This window comes from Cryptomeria japonica, chromosome 11, assembly GCF_030272615.1.
Source record: "Cryptomeria japonica chromosome 11, Sugi_1.0, whole genome shotgun sequence".
Classification (NCBI taxonomy): Eukaryota; Viridiplantae; Streptophyta; class Pinopsida; order Cupressales; family Cupressaceae; genus Cryptomeria; species Cryptomeria japonica.
Window position 1 is genome coordinate 544,671,113 of NC_081415.1, and position 23,308 is coordinate 544,694,420.

At 36.6% G+C, this 23,308-nt stretch overlaps 1 protein-coding gene across 3 annotated transcripts in view; it reads right to left on the reverse strand.

The window, feature by feature from the left end:
* Nucleotides 1–23,308, reverse strand: part of LOC131041698 (cryptochrome-1) — a 100,512-nt gene that overhangs the window by 53,446 nt on the left and 23,758 nt on the right. For all 3 annotated transcript variants that reach the window (XM_057974877.2, XM_057974876.2, XM_057974875.2), the window contains exon 2: nt 7,205–7,429. In XM_057974877.2, coding sequence (XP_057830860.2) covers nt 7,205–7,429 — 225 coding nt within the window. The remainder of the gene's footprint in view (nt 1–7,204; nt 7,430–23,308) is intronic.

Genomic DNA, 23,308 nt, shown 5'->3' on the forward strand with positions numbered 1-23,308 from the left:
CTCAGTTAGAATTTCATCAAAGATCATTCATTGCTCTTACATTCTTAGTGTTAGGATTAGATCCTTTCCTCGCCCTCGTCTTTTTTCCTTTTTTTAAAAATCTAAGGCAGTAAAATCCTGTGTTCCAGCAATATTCAAAGCAAATCAGAAGTTCAGTCATCAAGTGTAAGTCCCCTTGTGATTCCAGCAAATCACATCATACCACAGAGAGCTTATCCACACGTAGAGACCCTACATACAAGAACCTTGAAGTCATCCCGATTGATCCTTTTCGCGACATCTTCAGCATTCGGAGGCTTTACTCAAGAGAGGATAAGGCACCCTTGGGTATTTTATTCTGTGTTTGATAGTGTACAAAATACACGTCAACAGGGACATGTTTGGATATGTCTAAGATGTGATAAGCAGTATACAAGATCCTATAGTCAGGGGAAAGGCCTTTTTTGTCCAATCCTTGGATTGGAAATCAGAGCCCATCCAGGAAAAAATGGTGTACTTATACCACCTTTTAAAATAGAAAAATATATTAAGGAGCAAAACGAAGCAAATGCAAGGGTTGAAAAATAGAACATGGCAACCATTGAGTAGAGGAAGAGGCTCCCAGAGACGACCTGCATCATCTCAAACATAGTGTCATCCCTAATACTATAGGAGGAAGTCATCCTTCTTTGAGTAGGAATGAAGATGAGGCTAGTATTTCAAAGAGAGCTAAGAGACCATTGGAGAGGGCATTTAATAATGATGCCAGAGATATTGCAGGCCAAACAATTGAAAGATGCCTGAATGTAAATCGCTTGTCTTTCAATGTTGTTCGATCACCCTATTGGCAAGACATGGTAAACAAATAAATGAAGCTCCAAAGGGATACACAACCCCAGGTTATATGAAGGTGAAAACTACTTTATTGTCAAAGGAGGTCGGACATATAGAAATTTCTTTTGGTCCCATTAAGGCATCAAGGAAAGAAATAGGTGTAACCTAAGTCACCAGGTCGATTTCGAATTCGAAGTTCAACAGCTTTGAAATTCGAATAAAGTTCGATGCTGAAAAAATTCGAAATGTATAAAATTCGAATTAAATTCGCCATATGTAATTTTTAAACTTTTTTTTAATAAATATATATAATATATCTATAAATTTGTGTAAATAGGTTAACATTGATAAATAGATTTGAAACCATTACAAAAAGATGACACATTTATAAAATATAAAATGTAGGAAACATATGCTTTCACTATTGCAAAGATGTTCTTTTGTCAAAAAGGTACAATAACAGTCAAAAACTTTAGAACTTTAAAATAACTCTAAGTCATCAAGAGCACTTGGCTGGGATGCCAAATCATCATCATCTGTATCACTACTCAGTTCATCATCTGCAAAGTCAGGCTCATCTGCATCTGGCATTGCTATGCCTTCAAGAGTTTGTTGTAAAGAAGTGTTCTTTGCTGATTTGTTCATCAGCAATTTCAAATTGCTGCGAACATAGACAAGATATCCCAACTTTCCAGTCAGCAATTTGTTCCTCTTTTTGGAATGGATGTGGTCAAAGCAACTCCAGTTCCTCTCACAAGCTGATGAACTTTCTCCCTGACTCAAAATTCGAATAGCAAACTCTTGCAGTTCAGGAGCTGATGATCCATAAGAGATCCACCATCTATATCCAGACATATGTGGCAAGTCATATTTGGCCTCTGCCCCTCCAAACATCCCTTCTCCTCTCTTGCATTGCCAACTTTGATCTCTGATTAGTGCTGCAATTTCTCGATTTGGTACATACGTGCTAATGGCTTGGTAAAGCCCTGCCATGATTTCATTATCACCCCTTCTATCAATAGAAAACAACTTAGGCTCCAAAAAGCAAGTTGCTGCATGTAAAGGTGTGTGCACCATTTTCCATCTGCAATCAACTGTCTCCCATATCTGCATATATTCTGCTTCTTCATTATTTAGTGCTTTTTGAATAGATTCCTTACATTGGTCCATGCTTTCATAAAGCATGCCAAGGCAAGGAGTGTCACCATCAACCATACGAAGCACGTCAACAATTGGTTCACATACAAGCAAGACTTTTGCTGCACTTTCCCAGAAATTGCTGTTTAGGATGATTTGCTCTATGTTCTTCCCCTTGGGGCCTTTAGAAAGCACTGAACTTTCCCACTGATTGGAACATATAACAAACCTCAAAGCTGCTTTTTCTTCAACCACTCTTTTCAAAGTGATATAATATGAAGCAATCTTGTTTCACAAGGCCTTAACAATTCCTTTGATGCATGCTGCCTATAAATACTCAATGTGAGACGATGATTCCGTATGAAATTTGCAATTGCTCTCCCTCTATGAATAGCTTCATTTACCCATGGGAATTTAGCCAAGTCATGAAGCAACAAATCGAGACAATGGGCTGCACATGGGCTCCAATATATCTGTGGGTACTTCTCTACAATCAGCCTCCTAGCTCCCACACAATTTGCTGCACTATCAGTTACCACTTGAACCACATTTTCCATCCCTACTTCAAGAATGGCTTCCTCTAATATTTGAAAAATATACTCTGAAGTTTTTTTGTGGTTCATGGTGTCAATGACTTTCAAAAACACAACACCTTCAGGACAAGACACCAAAACATTAATCAATGGCCTTTGACACATATCTAACCATCCATCACTCAATATAGTGCAACCTGTTTCCTTCCAAGTGGCTTTGACATCAGCTAATTTTTCAGTCACTCTATCTTTTGACCTCTGCAAAAGAGTTGTCCTGATAGCCTCTGAACCTGGGGGTGTGTACCCTTTGCCAAACTCTGCAATTTTCTAAACTGCATTACGGAAATGAGGATTTCTCGCAACATTGAATGGAATAGCACTTGTGTAAAACAAATCAGCAACTGCATCATCCACCTGTTGTTTCTCTACTGGTTTCCAAAAGTTGTTCAGTGTTCCACTCTGTTTTGGTACACTTGCCGCTTCGGATTGCATAGAAGAGGAAGACATGGCAGATGTGAATCTAGATATATCTCCTTCAATTCTCTGTTTCTTTTGTGCCTTCTTCATTTTGCCTACCGTTGAAGCAGCCAACTCTTTCTCTAGAATAGCTTTAAGTTCTGGAGTCGCACCTATGCATGCTTGAACACCTCCACCTGGACCCCTTGTATTAGCAAGGAAGTGGTCCCTAAGCCTTGTTAAAGTTCCAATAATATTTGCCTGACATATGTTACATTTGATGTGAGTTCCATTTCGGGTCACATGCTTCCATGCCTCAGAAGTTGATTTGGGAGGAGCCATTAAATGAAAATCTGCTTGTTTGGAAAGAAAAATTAAAAAACACACTACTTTTATTTCAACCTTTTAAAAATATATAATAAAAATATATAATATTAAACAATATAATAAAAAACCATTAATATAAAATTATAAATTATATAATAATAATATTAAACAACATTATAAAAAATAAACATTATAAATTTATAAATAAACATTATAAAGTATAAACTATTAATTAACCTAAAAAAATATTAATTAAACAACATTATAAATTTATAAACATTTAATAAACAATATTATAAACATTATAAATAAATAATAAACCTAAAAAAATATTAAATAAACAACATTATTAAATAAATAATAATAAAATTTATAATAAACATTATTAAATTGTTTATAAAAATATTAAACCTAAAAAAAAATAAAAAAATAAAAAAATATATAATATAATATTACAAACTATTAATATAAAATCATAAATTTTTAAACATTAACATTATAAACAAAAAAAATAAATAATAAACTTAAAAAAAATGGCGGCCTACCTGTGCAGGTCGCGGATTGGTCGATGCTTGCCGGTGGCGTCGCAGATTGCAGGTGGCGTCGCGGACTGGTGGTGACGCGAGCTGGTGGCGTCGCGGACTGGTGGCAACGCGAGCTGGTGGTGGCGTCGCCGACTGGTGGCGGCCGAGCAACTCCTGCGGCCGGGCAGACAAGGCTCCTTTGGCAACTCGCGTGGCGGTCGGGCAGAGTGGGCTCCGTTAGCAACTCGCGTGGGTGTGATTGCAACTCCTGCAGCCGCCCTTTTATAAAATCCGCGAGAAAACCCTAAAACGCAAACCCAAAAAAATAAAAAACACTTTAACAAACCCTAATTTTTTTTTCGAATTTAATCGATTTTTTGCATAGTTTTTCAAGTTCGCCGAATTTCGAACTTCAAGGTTCAAATTCGGTCGAACCTGGTGACTTAGGGTGTAACTATTATTTATGATGGATGGAAGGACACAAAAAACAGAACATTAATTAATGTGATTGTAGTGTGCCCTAAATGGGAAATGATTCTAAAAGTTGTGGAATGTGAGGGGCAGGCAAAGGATGCACAATTTATTGCTGACATCCTTATATGTAATATGTAGCCCTGTTGTGTTTATTTTTTTGTTTTTGGGTTTACTGTTTTTTGCTTGTTGATAGAATGAGATGGAGAAGTGAGAAGTGCAGAAATATATATTGCAAATATGCAAATTTACTTCAGTAGATCATAATGAAAATAACTTGCAACTTTGAAAGCTCAAATCAACTACAATCTAAAAGTACAAAGCAGATATGAAATTGGAGATATCCAGATGTTCAAAACTGATTAGAAACATTAAATGAACATACCCATTTGCTGGAAATGAGTAATAATACACTACAGTAGTATTACCAGCAAATACAATGCCTAGAAACCCTAGGTGTCTCTCCAAAATACCTCCAAATGGTACAGCTAGCTGTAGCAAAGTCAAATAGCAATGGAAGAGCTCCAAAATGCAGATGTAATCCTTCAAAAACCCAACGAATGCCCTTGCAGCCTCATGCCAAGCCCAAGAAGAGGTACGGCTGGCATAAAATGGTACAGCCAGCCAAGAAGATGTACGGACAGCTTCTACACATGTTCAATCAACAAACTCACTCTGCAATCTCCTTCAATCAGCTCCCTGACCAATAAGAAATGCCAAATCCAATAAAGTCTGAAAACTGAAATACCAATGAATCTAGCTGTGTTTCCTATATTAAAACACCAAGACATTCTCCAAATTATGTCTCTCAATAACGTGGAGAATGTTACCTACAAGGGGTTTCGTCCTCACAAACCAAAGAAGAACAATCTCCTCCAAAACAAATGACAATATCATAAATCAAACTCAGCATGATAAATGAGCTCCACAAAACTTCTTTTATAGCACTCCCAAGAAAATTGACCCTCTTCACTTTTTTCTTTTAATTTAATAAAGTCACCTTGTAGTCTCCCGATGTGTGTCCAAATATTAAAAGGCCCCATTAATTTAAAATAAACCATCTTTCACTTTATAACTGGCCCTATAGTCCCTTTATTAAATAAATTAAAATAACAATAAAGTTAAACCTTTAATTTAACTTTATTAGTAAATCATTTATCGATATTTTCTTTAAAACCACTGGACTATATAAAATGTTGAGATAATCATCAAAATTGAATCCACCATCCATAGTAAAAATAGTAACCCTGCCAACTGGCTCTTTCGGTGCTTGCTCGAAACTGACATAATAAAAATAGTAAGTATTGGAAGACTAACCCCAAAATCACTATAGAAAAGGGCATTATGCTCATAATAATGGTGGGAACTCAACTAAACATCAAATACTACCAAATTCCTAGACAAACTGCCTCCAAAGTTCCCTAACCCTAACTCACTAGCCTACATGAACCAAACTGAATAGGTTAACCGTCCACCAAACCATTTGGTTAGGAAGGGGGCATTACATTATACAAGCATTAACAAAGTGGGTCCTCAAAATGTTGCCCAAGTTATAACAAACAATGAAAATAATTGCAAAGCGGTTGGTATGTTAGTTGAGATATAGTTCTCACATATATTTTGGACACCTTGTGTTGTGCATTCACTCAACCTCATGCTACAAAATTTGGGTACAAAAATAGATTGGATCAAATAGCTTAAGTTGAAGATGAAGAGTTCCAAATGTTCATCACAAACCAACAAATGTTGTAGACTATTTTTAGATCATTCTCGCAACTAGAGCTACTGAAGGTAATTCAAACTTCAAACAATGCAATATATATATTCTTCTTTATTTTTTATTATTTAATTTTTATTTTCAAATAAGTTGTTAAGACTAGATTTGCATCCAACACAATCATCTTGAGATGACTTGTAATGGTGCAAGAGGCACTTTTTTGGTATGGTCATTGACCAATTTTGAACCATATGGAGGCAATCAACATCAAGAAGGCAGCAAATGTAAAGCAATGGTTTTGGATGACACTTGGTGGGATCGTGTGGAATATATTCTTAGTTTCACTGAGCCCATGTATGATCCACTTTACTAACATGGATAAGCCATGCTTGGGGAGGTTTATGATGGCATTGACTCAATGATTGAAAAGATGAAATCCATCACAAATTTAAAAGAAAAAGTTCTTGAGAAACCTTCAACAAAGAGGTGTACTCAATTTGTGTTGAGTGATGGAACAAAATGACCACCCCACTCAATCTTCTTCCCTTCACATTGACTCCCAAATATTATAGTGACAAGATCCTTACTATGCCAACAAGGGTGCCACCACATCATGATGCAAAAGTTAGTGAAGGCTTTAGGAAAGCTCTTACTAAACTCTTCCCCGATCCTAATATAGAAGATGTGGTTACAAATAAATATGATGATCTTGTAGCCTCTAATGGTCAAAGTGCTTCCGCTCTTCATGATGAGTATACGAAGGATGCTCACTCTTTGAGGTACCTCAATGGCCACAAATTGCCATACCTATTTTTAAATTACTATTATGAATCTTTACCCTCTCTAAATTTGATTTTATCATTTCAAAATTACTATTTTCAAATTTTGCAGAACCCTAGCCAGATCCCCTCAAACCAAACACGGATCTATATACAAACCAAACTGGACCCAAACCTACAGGTCTAGGGGGCAAACCAATAACATAGTTGGAAAGTGAAGACACGATTGGAAGCTTGAAATGCTTCTTGAAATTAAAGAACAGAAAATACTACAAAAGCCATCCACCCTTGGGTAATTTTTTTTTAAATTACATAATTTTATGCAAGGATCATAAATTCCATAAAACGATTTCTTATATTCTAGTTTGCAAAGTGGGGTATACATTAATGGAAAATCCAAAAGAAATAATGTCAAGTTAAAATCTGATGCTAAAAACATAATCTAACCTGTTGACGGTACCAGTTTCCTTGGAGGAAGAAGTGGTGCCTCTGGATCAAATGGCATGTTCAAGCACTTTTCCCAAAAAGCATTAAATCTTGTGAAAGCATTCCCATTCTCATCATAAACTTGCCATGATTCATATAATAAATCACCATTAAAGTTGAACACAAAATAACCTTTTTCGATAAGTTGCTGTTTCAGCTTATGATCACGTACAAGCGATATAGGATCTGCGTAAACATGGTACAGTTTACATAGTATTTCAGGAACTAATCTTGATTCCATTACTCAAAATTAATGAAAATAAAATCTTGAATATGTGGTACAAATATATTTGCATCATAAAGGTGATCTATTATTTGGGTTAGATATGGCAAGTTTCACTTTAAACTGTAACGAATTATTGCAGAAACAAACTAAAAGATAAATCACCATTTAAAGAAGTGACAAACCAAGATGATTACTTTTCTGATAGCAGTAAAAGCATACCAATCTGCAAGAAAATCATTCAAATAGCCCAACTTCTAGATTAATGGAAAATAGAATAGCTTTTTTAATGGAAAGTAATGTAATCTGAGCCTCTGAATCCTGGAATCCTGCTTCTCTAAAGTACAATCCCAATTTGTTTCATAGAAAACATGCATATTCTTTTAAAACTATTGTTTATGAAAGAAAACAAACAAAAAATCTATATTATGAACAAGTCTATGTTGAAAATTATAATCAGATGAGTACTATTCTTTTAAATCTTTTTAGAGCCATCGTTTCATCATGCTAGACATTAGACTGTTCCAAACCAACTATTCCCAAAGAGACAAGCTTAAAAAGAAGCCCAAATGAGATTAAGGCCAAATTTCGTTGCAACTTAACAAATATAAAATTGCATTCCAAGTGAATGGTACCAAATATAAAAGCTAACCAAAAGTTGAAGCCCAGTCCAAACAATTTAATGATAAAAAAGGTTATTAGAAGGATTAGGAAAATAATCTTGAAGAACCTACCAAATTAGTATCAGATTTTGCAACTGGCCTTCACGAGACACCTACAGACAATGTGAACTGCTTCATAACAATGGTAGCATCCAATAAAGTAAAATTTATCTTAAGACCAGTGTTTCACAGTGGATTTACCTTAAGTTCCCAGTATGAGCAACCGATTCCCAATTATTCCCAAAACATAGAGGCAGGAGAAAGTCTTGGAGAATATATCCTCGAGATATATTGCAGGGGTTGCTTCAAGGTTTAGGGAGGAAGAGGTTATCTGGAGTCCGGACATCCCCTGATGGGGTTAGAGGAACATTTGAGCAGTTCCATTGGAGAACACTTGGGCATCCCTACATTCCAAACTCATTTTTAACCAACACAGGCATTTTTTATTGCACATTGTTCCTTGAACTCCAATCTTAGACCCAATTCAGTACAGGTTTTTAACACTAAATCACTAGTTTAAACCTGAAATTGGCTTCCAATTGCTTTCTCACTGCAGTTTGTGAAAGGATAAGTGCAACCAGGATCTAAAACTCTTCTGTCATTAGAGGTCACATTATTATCCTTGTTTTAAGTTTAAATGTGCACATAAATTTGAATTAGACATTACATTATGATTGCTAATCGTATTTATATAAAGCCATAATTTATAATAGACACTCATAGAAACATTAGTTTCTCTATTATATTTAGAAAAGCATTTTTATAAAAAATGTGGGCCTCTATTGCTGTCCCCTGGAAAATTCTCAGAAGACTGAGTAAAACTACAAATTCCTCTCAAGAATAGACATCATCATCTATTTTCAACGATGGCAATCGGACAATCTTCTCCCAGTAATGGGTTCCCTAAATCCATTATTTTTAAAGCTTGCCAAAGAATTATTCATTTTCCACTTACTCAAAAACAACCACCAAAAAAATCAATGCTAGACACAAAGATGAGAAATAAGACAAGAAGAATATGTCAAACTGGAGCCTTACAAATAGCTTTGATTGACATTAACTGCAAGTTGAATGATAATCTAGAAAATGAATCACAACTTCAGATTTTAAAAGAATCCTTAGTTGATAGATATGCTATAAACACCATGACCAAGCACAACACTCGTGAGATAAAGACAGTGATTTTGACCTTACAAAAGGAGATCAGAGAACTAAAACCCAACCACGCCATGTGCACAACTAATAGACTTATAGTCTGGATGTGGATAGAAAATATTGTTGCACATAACCACCGAGGTGAAGTTATATAGAGTGGAGAAACATCTTCACCACATCAGATATCATATAGGTTTGAATGTGGATTTTTTTAAAGCAAGACTGGAATTCATACCCTGTAATGAATAGATGGATACTTATTATTTATAACTGTATGCCGATATTTTGCATACATCAAATTAGAAAAAACATCCAACAGTTGGTAGAAATTTATTTTCCATCACTGTAAAATATGTTTCATTGATTTTTAAAAGGAAAGTAAATTGAAAGGAGGCTTTGAGAAGATAAAAAGGTAATGTAACCACATAGGAGAGGCATCATGGCCAAGTTCTGGGAATTCTATTTGTTAGGGAAGAAAAAGAAAAAATTGTTAAAGAGAGGTGAAGTGTTGCAGATGAGGAGGAGAGAATGAACAAAGGAAATGTGGAGATGTGAAATGAAACAATGGATAAGATGCGTACAAGAAAGGACAATCCTAGCTCTACAAGATCTAGGCTCCAATATATATCTGGGCTGCTGAAATCGGTGTGGAAACTGAAGATTCTTTTGTTGATTTTGGACAAAACATTCAATGTCATATTTTGAATAGAAATTAATGGCATAAGAAAAGGGCATATTGAGATGGCATGCTTCAATTACAAATCATTCCCAACTTGTAATGTCTCCTTTTCCACTCTAGTTAGTTTTGGGGATTGTTGGCCAATTCTGAGACCTGTTGGTCAATCAGAGGCAGAAATTAGGGTTTCCTATTTTCTAGGAGGATGCTTTGGCAGTTTTAGTGGCTTGCACGTTGGAATTTTGAAGTTTTGATTCTGGATTCCTTCTAGGTTTTTAGAAAGCTTCACGATGGTGTGACGTGCAATTGAATCTGAGGACTTTTCCGAAATTATTTTTAGTAAGTGGGGGTGAGGACAGCTTATTTTTCTAGGTTTTCAGAGAGCCTCGCGATGGTGTGACATGCAAACAAATCCAAAGACTTTTTTGGACTTACTATTGTTAGTAAGTTGTGACGGTTGTTCAGAATGTGGTTAAAATGCATTTGGACACACTATTTTTAGTAGTATTCTATTTTTAGTAAGTGCTATTTTTAGCAAGGTTTCAGTAGGTTGGTTCAGATGGCTATTTCAGGTAGGTCAATTTGAGCAATTGGTCTTCCAGCATTTTTGGAGCTATTTTGGCAAGTCTGAGCTTGTGTTGTGTGACTTCATGGTTGAGGAAAAATATTTTGTAAGTGAATTATTTATAAGGCATGATGGATGCCTTAGAAAGATATAAGTTAATTTTATGAAATAATTCACTTTATTACCTTGGACGCCATAACACACTTTATTGATATTTTTATGAAGTATATTTGCTACCTTGGGGGGGTCGATTTGTTGGAAAATGTTGTTTAAAGTTGGATTATAACTAAAGGCAATATGGACAATTTATTAAAGGGGTTGCTTAAGTTATAGTAAAGTCATTTTCTCAATTATAAGTTGGGCGTTCACATTCTGTGTTATTTGCATTTTAATAAAGTGTCTTGTCTAGGCAAAATGGGACGACTTGGTGAAGGGATGAAATGAAATGCAAATTAAAGTGAATTTGAATGCCATTGTTTACTACCACATTGGAGGGAAAAGGAGGTTCGATTTGGGAGAAGTTTATAAATAAGTGTCTTGGCCTTCATTTGAGACTATCTATTGCTTATCATAACGAAGTGCTGCTGAAATCATTTCCAACTTTTCTTCGACGGATGCTTACCTCCTAGTCTCCTTCAGTTTTGAGCTTGAAAGATAGCCCCTAGCTGAATATTGTGACTGTTTCTCACTCAAAGGAGTAGACTGAACTTAAGGAAGATGAAGTTATTTGATGCTTCTGATTTTTGGAGTGTTGTTTTCAGTGTTAGAGTTTGTTGTTTGGTATTGAGCTGATCGTGAAAATCATTCATAAGTCTCTAAGAGTCCAGTCATTGCTTCTGGGTATCTTTTCTATGTTTTACTCTGTGTTAGGGGATTCATTTTGCTAAGTTGCATGGGTTTTGGAGTTGATATGGATTTTCTAAAGAAAATTGCCCTACTTCCCAAGTCGGACCATGTTGGAGAGCATATTGAAAAGCATGCAATGATGATTCAATCCAAGTTGCAATGGTCTATTGGTTTGGGAGTGGACGCCTTGTCTCCTGGGCCCCTTTGCATTTGATTTCACATCATTCGGAGCTACGAGGACGAAGTTAAGAGCATTTAGGTGAATTCTAGTCTTGTCAGTCTGTATTTTCAGATTATTGTTTTTCATATCAGACCCGGGTTAATTACTTGTTTAAGTACTTTCATGTGTTGGATAGTTCTTATTTGTTAGAGGATTGATTCCTAACATTTTGGGGTGTCTGGATATCATTTTCCTATTGCAATATGCAAGCTAATGCTCTCATTGTAACGCTGAATTCAGTAGTACTGATCAGCCTTTATTTAGTTGCATTTTACATTTTGTATTCCCATTGAAAAGTGGAAGAGGATGGCCTAGCCGCCTACTTGTTACTTTCAGAAGTTTTCATAGTCCTCCTGCTGAATAAGTGGTCGAGTGATCTATTTCCATGTTTGTAATAACTGTCCTCCCGCTGAATAAGTGGTTGAGTGATCTATTTCCATGTTTGTAATAACTGTCCTCCAGCTGAATAAGTAGTTGAGTGATCTATTTCCATGTTTGTAATAACTATCCTCCCACTAGAAAGTAGTAGAGTGATCTATTTTTCAGAATTGTAATGATTGTCTTCCCGCTGAAAAGTGGTTGAGTGATTCTACTTTAAGTTGCTCTTGCCCGTTGGACAAGCCGAAGGGGTTGGCTTGCCACCCAGCATTGCATTTTCAATTGATTATTGGAGGTAACAATTGTTGATTGTAATTAGGTAGGAGGGGCGGATTCCAATTGCCTTAGGCAACATTGGAATCCGCCCAAAGGGCTGGCCCCTCTTTAACGTGTAGGGCTGGGCCCTCAACCACACGCCACTCCCTAACCTAAATCCTCACGCCACACTAAGGAAACGTGTTCCCTATAAATAGGGCCGACCCTATATTCAAAAGGCAATTCGCACAAAGGAAAAGATTAATAATTAATGTCAAAGCTATATTAATAATTAATGTCAAAGCTGACCTAACTAGATCCCTCGCCTCATATAAATAAAGGTCAACTTGACTTCATTTAGAAAAATTACATCTACTCTCTCATATATGCGAATCTGATCTGAAGGACAATGAACTTACTTTTTCATCTACTGGGCATAAAGCGATTCATCTCTGCTGGTAAGGGAGTGCTATTCATCAAGCGATCTGCGAATTGAAGGACATGTTGTTCTGAAGTTGATTATAGTCATCAGCTAGAGACATACATTTCATTTCAAGATCAAACCCTTGGTTGCTGATTGATACAACAAAAGGCAGATCCGAAACTGGTTAAGGGGCAGATCTAAAACTACTTGAAGATGCCATTAGCCCTAAGGGTGAACTGAGATAAGTATTGTAATCAGATTATTATTCATAATCCATAATCAGATCTAAGGATCTTTTCTGGCTGGGTTTTTCCTCCTAGGAGGTTTTCCCAGGGTATTTGTGTGTTGTGTGTTCATTCTGTTCATTTCTCTACCTTTGCTTAATTCTGGAAATTCCTAAACACTAACAGCAATTAATATTAATTTGAAATTAAGATAAATTTCTATTTTTCTGAGTATTGTATTAATCTAAAAGACTAAATTCAACAATGATCCCCTATTCACCGTATGCTCTCACCTTCCCACATTGGGCTCTTGGTGATCAAAAAGTGGAAGGGTTATCTTTCAGCAGTATTGTGATTATCTTTCCTAACTTTAATGGGTTATTTGTGATGTTTGTAACTGGAAATAATTGGAAAAAAAGTAAGGGGATATTTCAGTGATATCAGAGTTGGTTTTCCTGCCATCATGTGTGTTCAGTTGATTAGAGAACAAGTTCTCCCTGCCATCTTGTTGGGTCGTGGTTTTTTGGTTACATATCAGAGTTTGGAAGAATGTCTACCCTAGATAAGTCTATGGGTGAGTTAATGGAAGGATTGATTAACTTGATGAAGGATCCAAATATTAGAAGGGGGTTGGTAAACGTTCTTGCAAAATCCAAACATAAGGAAGAGTCTGAAAATAAAATCTTTAACACAAAGACAAATGATGGAGTTAGTGCTTTGACACATAACTTTGAGACAATGCTTCATGAAGACTCTTTGGCGATGCATGCAACTGCTGTTGATGAGGTTGTCATTCAAAAAGAAGAAAAATCAATAGCTGAGGTTGTGCATGTTGAGTTCCTTAATGATTCTTATGGAGCTAGTGACGGTGTTGAATGCACTCATGTGCTTCCAGAGGAAGAGAAGATGGAGATTAAAGAAGGTACTATAGAACCAGCTATGATAGATCAACCACGAGGAGGTGTGAATTCTTTTGGTTCCCCTCTAATTGAGTCTAGCGTTGTTTCATCAACTTCACCTCATCCTAGCAAGGAGTGAAACCATAGTTTGAGATTTGTTGAGTATGATGATGTTCACCAATTAGCTAAAATTGATGATGAGACAAGCTTTGAAGAGGAGGTACATGAGACTTGGGGAAGCCATGGAGTCACTGCTGAAAGGTATGACAAAGATTCTAATTTTGGTGTTCATCAGAGCATCTTGGAAAATCAGTTTGTGGTGTCCAATGATAATCCATTGTTTGAGATGGGTATAGAGAAGACATATGACAATCTAGTTTTTGAGTGGGAAGATGAAGCATCACTCACTTCTAGCATTGCTTTTGGTGAGAATAGCAATGTGTGGAAACCAAGAGAAGATTCAAGATCTAAGTTGGATGATACTTGGAGCTATGGTGAGCACTTTTTAACTAAACAAAGTAATCAGCCTTTTAGCATTTGGGATCTAGGTGTAAAAGAAACTAAGTTTGAAGAGGATCCAACATGGGATGAATTTACTTTGATCCTAATATTGTATTGGTTTTAAAGAACAATGTTTACATGGAAGATGGCATTGATGGTGTTGATGACATGACTGATTTATCAATGCATGTTGCTGATCTTGAGCATAGACATAGTGGCCTTGTTGATCTAGATTCGCAGATCATTGTTGAGGGTGATAAAGAAGAGGCACAGGTGATTTGTGACAACCTAGAAGACTTTGATGCCCAGTGTGATAGTTGTGATTTTGGTATTCATTATAACAGGAATACATTTGCCTTGCATGATTATGATTGGAAGAATGAATTGTTGGTGTCTGCTGAAAATGAAATACACACTTTATCTAGATTGAATGACATTAGAAGAATAGTTGAAAAAATCATCTTCATGACACCAAGAGACCAATGTGAACAAAATGTTCCCCTTGCTGATTTGCACATGATCGAGAACACAATGGAAGGAATAAAATTGGTTTCCTTACACATGATGCATGATAGAGATGTTGACACCAAGTTTGCAGATGAGACTTTGTCTTTGAATAAGCAATTGAAGGGAGAGGTTAGTGAGCTCACCACTGAGCTTGATTCCACTAGGCTTGCTTTCAAAAGTGTCCAAGAGACACTTCTTGAAGCGAATGATCAGCTCTATGAGGCCAAACATTTAAGAGAGCAAGAGAATAGAGAAATAGCCAAGGAGATCAATCAAGTAATGGAGGAGCTTGATTGCATTCAAGAGGAGCATGATCTTGCTCTGTCCCCTAAGATCAGAAAAAGTGATTTTGGAGCAGCAGAATGTTTGGGTGGAGCATGACTATGATAGTAATCAACAGGTTGATAATCCGTTGTTTGATACAAATGTTGATTGGACATTTGTTAATCGACTTTTCAAGCTTGATGTGGGAATTCCGTTTGACTTCAGTGATGAGGGTGGATCACATTACAAAGTGTGGGATCTAGGTGTAATTTGCAACCATGAGATATTGTTTCAAAATTGGAGCATTGATCAAATGCATACTCTTGGGCATCTTCTTTGGAAAAGAATGGATTAGATTTTCAGATTTGGGCTTGCTGATTGGTTGCAGATTAGTTACTTCACTTTATGGTTTTCTCTCATTCAAGGAAGTTGGTTCAATTTCTTTGGTCATGCAAGTAATGGTTTTCAATTGGAGATTGCTTGGAGGTGTTTTCCAATCACCTTTGATTTATTTTTGAGCATTGGAATGCTCAACTTTCATGCTTATACTTGGAATATTCATTGGTACTACTGTTGTCCTCTATGTAGAGTGCTTCAATCAGATTGCACTTCATTGATTTCAATCATTTACATCAGTAGTTATTGTTTATTACCTTCCAAACTCAAGGAGTTCTCTTTATGAAGGTTTATGTTGTAAACTTTAACAGTTTACCAAAGTTGGTCCAGAACAGTGAACTTCTTTATGCCATGGCTCATATTTCAGAGAGCCTTGGAGTTGTGACAATGAGCGTTAGCACTATTGTCCACAATCTGATCAACTTACACACGAGTTCAGATTTTGATCAACAGATGTGTTTGATGGTTCCTTTTTCTCATCAACTAGTGGATTGGGAAGACATTATGAGCAAAGGATGGTTCTATGTGGAGTTGGAGTCACTAGAGAAGATATTTCCAGCCTTGGATGTAAGCAGATGTGTTGTTTTGGATGACGATTTCTTGTGTTGCAGTAGCTGTTCATCTTCTTGGATGCTGATTTTCGTAAGATCAGATCTCAAGTCAATCATTTCAGACTTGGTGGCTATTGTGGTACTCTTTTTCAAACTTCACAATCTCCTAGCAGGACAGGTTTATGGTTTCAAATGAGAGGTATGGCGAGTTGAGGCAATCAGTATCCATGTATGGGAAGTGTTCAAGCTCTTACTAGTGGTTATCCTTATGCCCTCTCTTCTTCTTATGGTTGGCACATCAAACCTTTGCTTTCTTTGGTTCACCATTCTGAGGTGCTTGGAGTGGGAAATGTAAGAGTTTTCAGAAGTCTCCATGGTTGTATCAAAATAATTCAATTGAGGCCTAGTAGATTAATGTGGAGTTATGAGAATGAGTTTGTTAGGCTCCTGCAAAGGATTCTTTTCCTTCTTGCAGGCAGATTTGGAGAAGTCATATTTACAGTCATGGTTGTGCTTGACAACTTGGGGAGATATGTTGTGGAGTTTGATTGTGAGTTGAGTAGACTTAATTTCCTATTGCCCGGGCTTGTGATAGACAATGGCATTGTTGATATTGATTACTCAAAGCTTTATGGGCATGAGATGCGGCATGATATTGATTTCAGTCCTTCAAGATTTTTCAGTTTGAGTATCATGGATGGTAACATTTTGCAGTTACAAGGAAGGTTAGTACAATTTTGGCGTGATGTTTTCATTGATGTGATCAGAGTGGCGCAGCATCAGCATGGTGGGTTCTTCTTGAGACGGACATGGGACCCTGGGATCGTACTTGCTTTGGTGAGGATCAGTTTAAAATTTTCTGGAGTTGTGGTGGCATTGTTTGAGGACAAGCAATTTTGGGAAGGGCGGACTGTAATGTCCCCTTTTCTGCTCTAGTTGGTTTTGGGAACTGTTGGCCAATTCCGAGACCAGTTGGTCAATCAGAGGCAGAAATTAGGGTTTCCTATTTTCTACGAGGATGCTTTGGTAGTTTTGGTGGCTTGCATGTTGGAATTTTACAGTTTTGATTCTGGATTCCTTTTGAGTTTTTAGAAAGCTTCGCGATGGTGTGACATGCAACTGAATCTGAGGATTTTTCCGAACTTACTATTTTTAGTTAATGGGGGCGAAGACAACTTATTTTTCTGGGTTTGTCTGGGTTTTCAAAGACCCTCTAATGGCATGACATGCAAACGAATCCGAAGACTTTTTCGGACTAACTATTTTTAGTAAGTTGTGAGGGCTGATCAGAATGTGGTTAAAATGCATTTGGACACACTTACCTATTTTTAGCAGTATGCTATTCTTAGTAAGTGTTATTTTTAGCAGGGTTTCAACAAGTCGGTTCAGATGGCTATTTCCGGCAAATCAGTTTGAGCAATTGGTCTTCCAGCATTTTTGGAGCTATTTTGGCAAGTCTGAGCTTGTGTTGCGTGACTTCATAGTTGAGGAAAAATATTTTATAAGTGAATTATTTATAAGGCATGATGGATGCCTTAGAAAGAAATAAGTTAATTTTATGAAATAATTCACTTTATTACCTTGGACGCCATAACATACTTTATTGATATTTTTATGAAGTATATTTGCTACCTTGAGGGGGTCGATTTGTTGGAAAATGTTGTTTAAAGTTGGATTATAACTTAAGGCAATATGGACGATTTATTAAAGGGATTGCTTAAGTTACATTAAAGTCATTTTCTATATTATATGTTGGGCGCTCACATTATGTGTTATTTGCATTTTAATAAAGTGTCTTGTCTAGGCAAAATGGGACGACTTGGTGAAGGGATGAAATGAAATGCAAATTAAAGTGAATTTGAATGTCATTGTTTAGTCCCACATTGGAGGGAAAAGAAGGTTCGATTTGGGAGAAGGTTATAAATAAGTGCCTTGGCATTCATTTGAGACTATCTATTGCTTATCATAACGAAGTGCTGCTGAAATCATTTCAAACTTTGCTTCGATAGATGCTTACCTCCTAGTCTCCTTCAGTTTCGAGCTTGAAAGATACCCCTGGCTGAATATTGTGACTGTTTCTCACTCAGAGGAGCAGATTGAGCTTAAGAAAGATGAAGTTAATTGATTCTTTTGATTTTTGGATTGTTGTTTTCAGTGTTGGAGTTTGTTGTTTGGCATGGAGATGATCGTGAAAATCATTCATAAGTCTCTGCGAGTCTAGTTGCCGCTTCTGGGTATCTTTCCTATGTCTTCCTTTGTGTTAGGCGACTCATTTTGCTAAGTTGTGTGGTTTTTGGAGTTGATTTGGATTTTCTAGAGAAAATTGCCCTACTTCCTAAGTCGTACCATGTTGGAGAGTGTATTGGAAAGCGTGCAGTGATGATTTTATCCGAGTTGCAGCGGTCTATTGGTTTGGGAGTGGACGCCTTGTCTCCTGGGCCCCTTTGCATTTGATTTCATATCATTCAAAGCTGTGAAGACAAAGTTAAGAGCATTTAGGTGAATTCTAGTCTTGCTGGTCTGTATTTTCAGATTGTTGTTTTTCATATCAGACCTGGGTTAATTACTTGTTTAAGTACTTTCATATGCTAGATAGTTCTTATTTGTTAGAGGATTGATTCCTAACATTTTGGTGTGTCTGGATATCATTTTCCTATTGTAGTCTACAAGCTAATGCTCTCATTGTAATGCTGAATTCAGTAGTACTGATCAGCCTTTATTTAGTTGTATTTTACATTTTGTATTCCCACTGAATAGTGGAAAAGGATGGCCTAGCCGCCTATTTGTTACTTTCAGAAGTTTTCATAGTCCTCTCACTAAATAAGTGGTTCACTGATCTATTTCCATGTTTGTAATAACTGTCCTCCCACTGAATAAGTGGTTGAGTGATCTATTTCCATGTTTGTAATAACTGTCCTCCCACTGGAAAGTGGTAGAGTGATCTATTTTTTTGAATTGTAATGATTGTCCTCCCGTTGAAAAGTGGTTGAGTGATTCTACTTTAAGTTGCTCTTGTCCGCTGGACAAGAGGAAGGGGTTGGCTTGCCGCCCAACATTGTATTTTCAATTGATTATTGGAGTTAACGATCCACTATTCACCGTATGCTCTCACCTTCCCACATTGGGCTCTTGGTGATCAAAAAGTGGAAGGGTTATCTTACAGCAATATTGTAATTATCTTTCCTAACCTTAATGAGTGCTTTGTGATGTTTGTAACTAGAAATAATTGAAAAAAAGTAAGGGGATATTTCACAACTTCACCAATAGTGTTTGCAATAGAATCTAAGTGCATTGGTATTGGCTCATACCATGCATAAGAGTTTTACACTCTCAAAAAAAATATCACTCCCTTGAGCCAACTGAAAGTAGATCCCCACCAAACAGCTCAAGCATATGGCAGGAAGCACTAAACTTATTGTTTGTTAGGACATAGTCTAGAAGATAAATGTAATGTCCCTACTAGTTAGAGACCACTGTCCTGCAAAACAGATTGTTAGAAATACAACAAATATACATATACAGCTAATCTAATTTGCAATTAAACTTAAATTACTTAATTAATGCTAATCTCAATTCTTATTTAATAAAAAGGATAGAAGTGCAGTACTGAGACATATCCTTAGGCGGCTGTGAAACTCGCCTTTTTGGAACCCATCTTGGTTCCAAGCCATCCAGAAAATCGAAGGTTAATTCGATTCCTGTCTTGGATGTAATTTCTTACACCCAAGCCATCCAGGAAATCGAAGGTTAATTCGATTCCTGTCTTGGATGTAATTTCTTACACCCAAGCCATCCAAGGAAGACCATCCTATATGATCCATTCCTTGCCTTGGATGATGCATCTCATCATCCAAGTCTACCAGAGGGGACCGGCCAGATCCGTCTCTTCTTGGATGAACTTAGTCAACCAAGCCATATATATGCATATAGATATTCAGTATATACTGCCTACCAGGGATTATCATAATCCCTCCATTAGGCTAAGGGAGTTTCCTCCCTATAGCCTCCATCATATAATCACATTTATATTACATTTTACAATTTAATACTACTTTCCATTCCATAATCCATATTTACATATTCCTAACTTAACATGTATTCCATAACATATATTCAGAAAATGTCCATTATCAAATATTCATATTTATTTATTAACGTATATTCTTAACTATTCATTGATATGTATTCATTAACATATGTTTATACATATTCATTAACATCAAAAAACCATTCATTAACATATGTATTAAACTGTTCATTACTTATATTCATTAACATATGTATTAAACTATTCATTACTTATATTCATTAACATATGTATTAAAATATTCATTATTTATATTCATTAACATGTGTAATAAAATGTTCATTATTTACTTACCTGTTCGTAACTTGCTGCTGTAGCTTCCAGACCTTTTTCTCTCACCACCAGCAGTCCTCCTTCTCCTTTTCGCTACCCCCCTGGTCTGCGGTTTGTATGGGTTTTATACCCATGGAGGGGAATAGTTGTGCCCCTCCACGGGGTCCCTTCCATGGGAAGGGGTGTGACGGGTCGCAGCCTAGGCTGCAGCTACCGTCACACCACTTCCCTTCCGAGGGAAGGGGTGTGATGGTAGTCGCAGCCTAAGCTGCAGCCTCCCGTCCCACCACTTCCCGCGGGGGGGGTGAGGGAGGGTCCACGTGACCTTCCCGTATACATATTGCCCATCTCTAATATATTTAAATATATCAAAGTATTTCCCCAACTTAAAATATATAATAATTTATTCCTTGTTAATAATATATTAATATTATTTAATAATTTAATTCCTCCTTTTAACCATATTAATATATTATCATTTTAATAGTTGTCTTTTAATTTATTACATCATTATAAGGCTTACATCGGATAGTGAGGTAGGGTTATCACAATAAACTCTAATGAAACAATATAATCTACTTGTATAGTCTTTGATATTTCTTTTGATCTTTAATTCAACAGTTCTTTTTTTGTCCTTGTTGTTATATGAGTGTCATTAGAATGGAATGTAGTGAAATATGATAATCAAGAGCATCTTATAATTTATTCCACTAATGCTGATCAGCATTAAAATTTCATAATTAATTATAAAACCTCATACATTGTATATCTGGTAATTAATAATGCAAAATAAATTTAGAAACCCTCATAAATGGCAGATATGACCTTATGTCAGCAATTAATTTGGACAGCAGCAAAAAAACCAATAATTTAGCAGCGTTACAACAGAAAACAGATCAAAATGAGATACCAAAGTACCAATCTTATGTAAAATCCAGCCAATACATAGCAAACTGTACCCATTAGTTAGTGATTGTATCTGCTGTATAGATGATTCAGAGCTAGAAGTTAGGGTGAAACAGACCCAAGAGTAAAAAAGGTACAGCAAAAGTTTCTAGAACAGTAACTGCAATTTAATTTGTACAGTAGTTATTAGTAGTTTGACAAAAGCTAGAAAATCATGAAATTCTAGAATTTTCTAATGATATATGCTGATAAACAGCTGTGAGGTGCAACAAAATTTAGCTGTCATGTCCCCTTCTTAGGAATCAAACAATTAATTGAAGGCCACTAGCCTATTTGTTTCCCATAGAGGAAGGGACAACATAAGGGAAATAATTTAATAATTACATTGTAAACTGGATCCCATTATCTTTTCAAAAAGGGCAATTTAAATGTCTAAATGGAACATTAGACGATCTATTTAATACTTTTTAAAGTGCTTTTCAAAACACTTGGAGGGAAAAGAAATATTTATTAAGGGCTCAAAAGGGAGCATCTATAAAGGAGAGGCAAGCATCCAAAGTAAGGTATCATTTTTGTCATTGTGTTGAATGCAATTTTCAAAATTGAACATTCAAGAATGAAAACCCTTAGTGTGTGAATTTTGGAGGATGAGAACCCTCTTGAATTGAATTGTGGATTTGAGGATAAAACCCTTTTGTACATTGGTGGCAAGTTCATTTAGGGGTTGCATTTGAGCTTATTGTTGCACCTAATTCAGCTGGAAACTATTTATATTTACAAGAAAATTATCATATTAGCAATATATCAAGGATTTGTGAACTTCTTTAGTTGCACATAGTTTGATTAAGTTGTTATCAACATTTGTGTGAAGTTCCCAATCAAATTACCTCAGGAAATAGACAATTTTTGTGAAATTTTTCTGATTGCACCAAATAAAAATCAAATATAGAATGCAAAATCTGGATACCAACAACCAAATGACTGTTGAACAACAGTAACATTCATAAATAATTATATGACACCCTCATGCACCAAAATTTAGCAAATACAATTGTAGGTCTGACTGATTAGTTGCTGGAATAACTATGTCAGCAAGTATAAATGCCATTACGGCCTGTTAATGGGCCTGTCAGGGTTAATCTGGGCTCTAAAGAGAGTACAATAGTTGAATGGACTTCTCTAGAGCAAGAGTGGATCAAGGTGAACTTTGATGAGGCGTCCAAGGGAAACCCTGGCCCTTCAGGTGTGGATTACATGGCCAAAAATTGCACGGGAAGTATTATTGCCTTTGGGGCATCAAGGTTGGGGGAAGGAACAACTAATGCGGCAGAGGTTTAGGTGGATCTATTGGCGGTGGTAATGGCTAAAAAATTGAACGTTTCCCAGCCTCACCTCGAGGGAGATTCTTAGGTTATTAACAATGCTTTGATCAAAGGGGAATTGGTGGCTTGGCGGCTAAACAAATATATTCAAATTGTGAGGAACATGCTTTTCAACGTTTATTGAATTTCATGTTTCTCATATACTGAGAAGTGGTAATACAGTGGCTAACAAACTTTCCAAGGTGGTGTTGTCTTTGGACAAGGACGGATTACATGGCATTGGGCAGGACTACCATGAGTTGGACTTAGGGAAGTGAGCTTTACCGTATCCCACCGAAGCCAATTTCAATCATTTTGGGGGAAGGAAATTTATGGTGGCACAAAGGGTGGTAATGATGGATTTGTGTGGCTTGTGGCTATTTATGTGGTGGGTGGCAAGAGTCAAGCACAGAGTGTTGAGGCATGTTGGTGAGTTTAGCAATGCCAAATGGAAGTGACATTTACTCTCATCATGCCAAGGCAACAACTTGCCTTTTTGGGGCTTGTGACTGAGAAAAGGTTGGGAGGTATGTTTAAATTTGAGGACCCCGTCTTCCTGCACATCATTGAAATATTGTTGGGGGAATAATTCTTGCAAATGGAGCATCGGTACCGCACGAACATTGACATTGTGTCAATGGTGATGGCATGGGGGCTTGAGTTGGGAAGAAAGGAAGAGGTGTTGTGGGTGA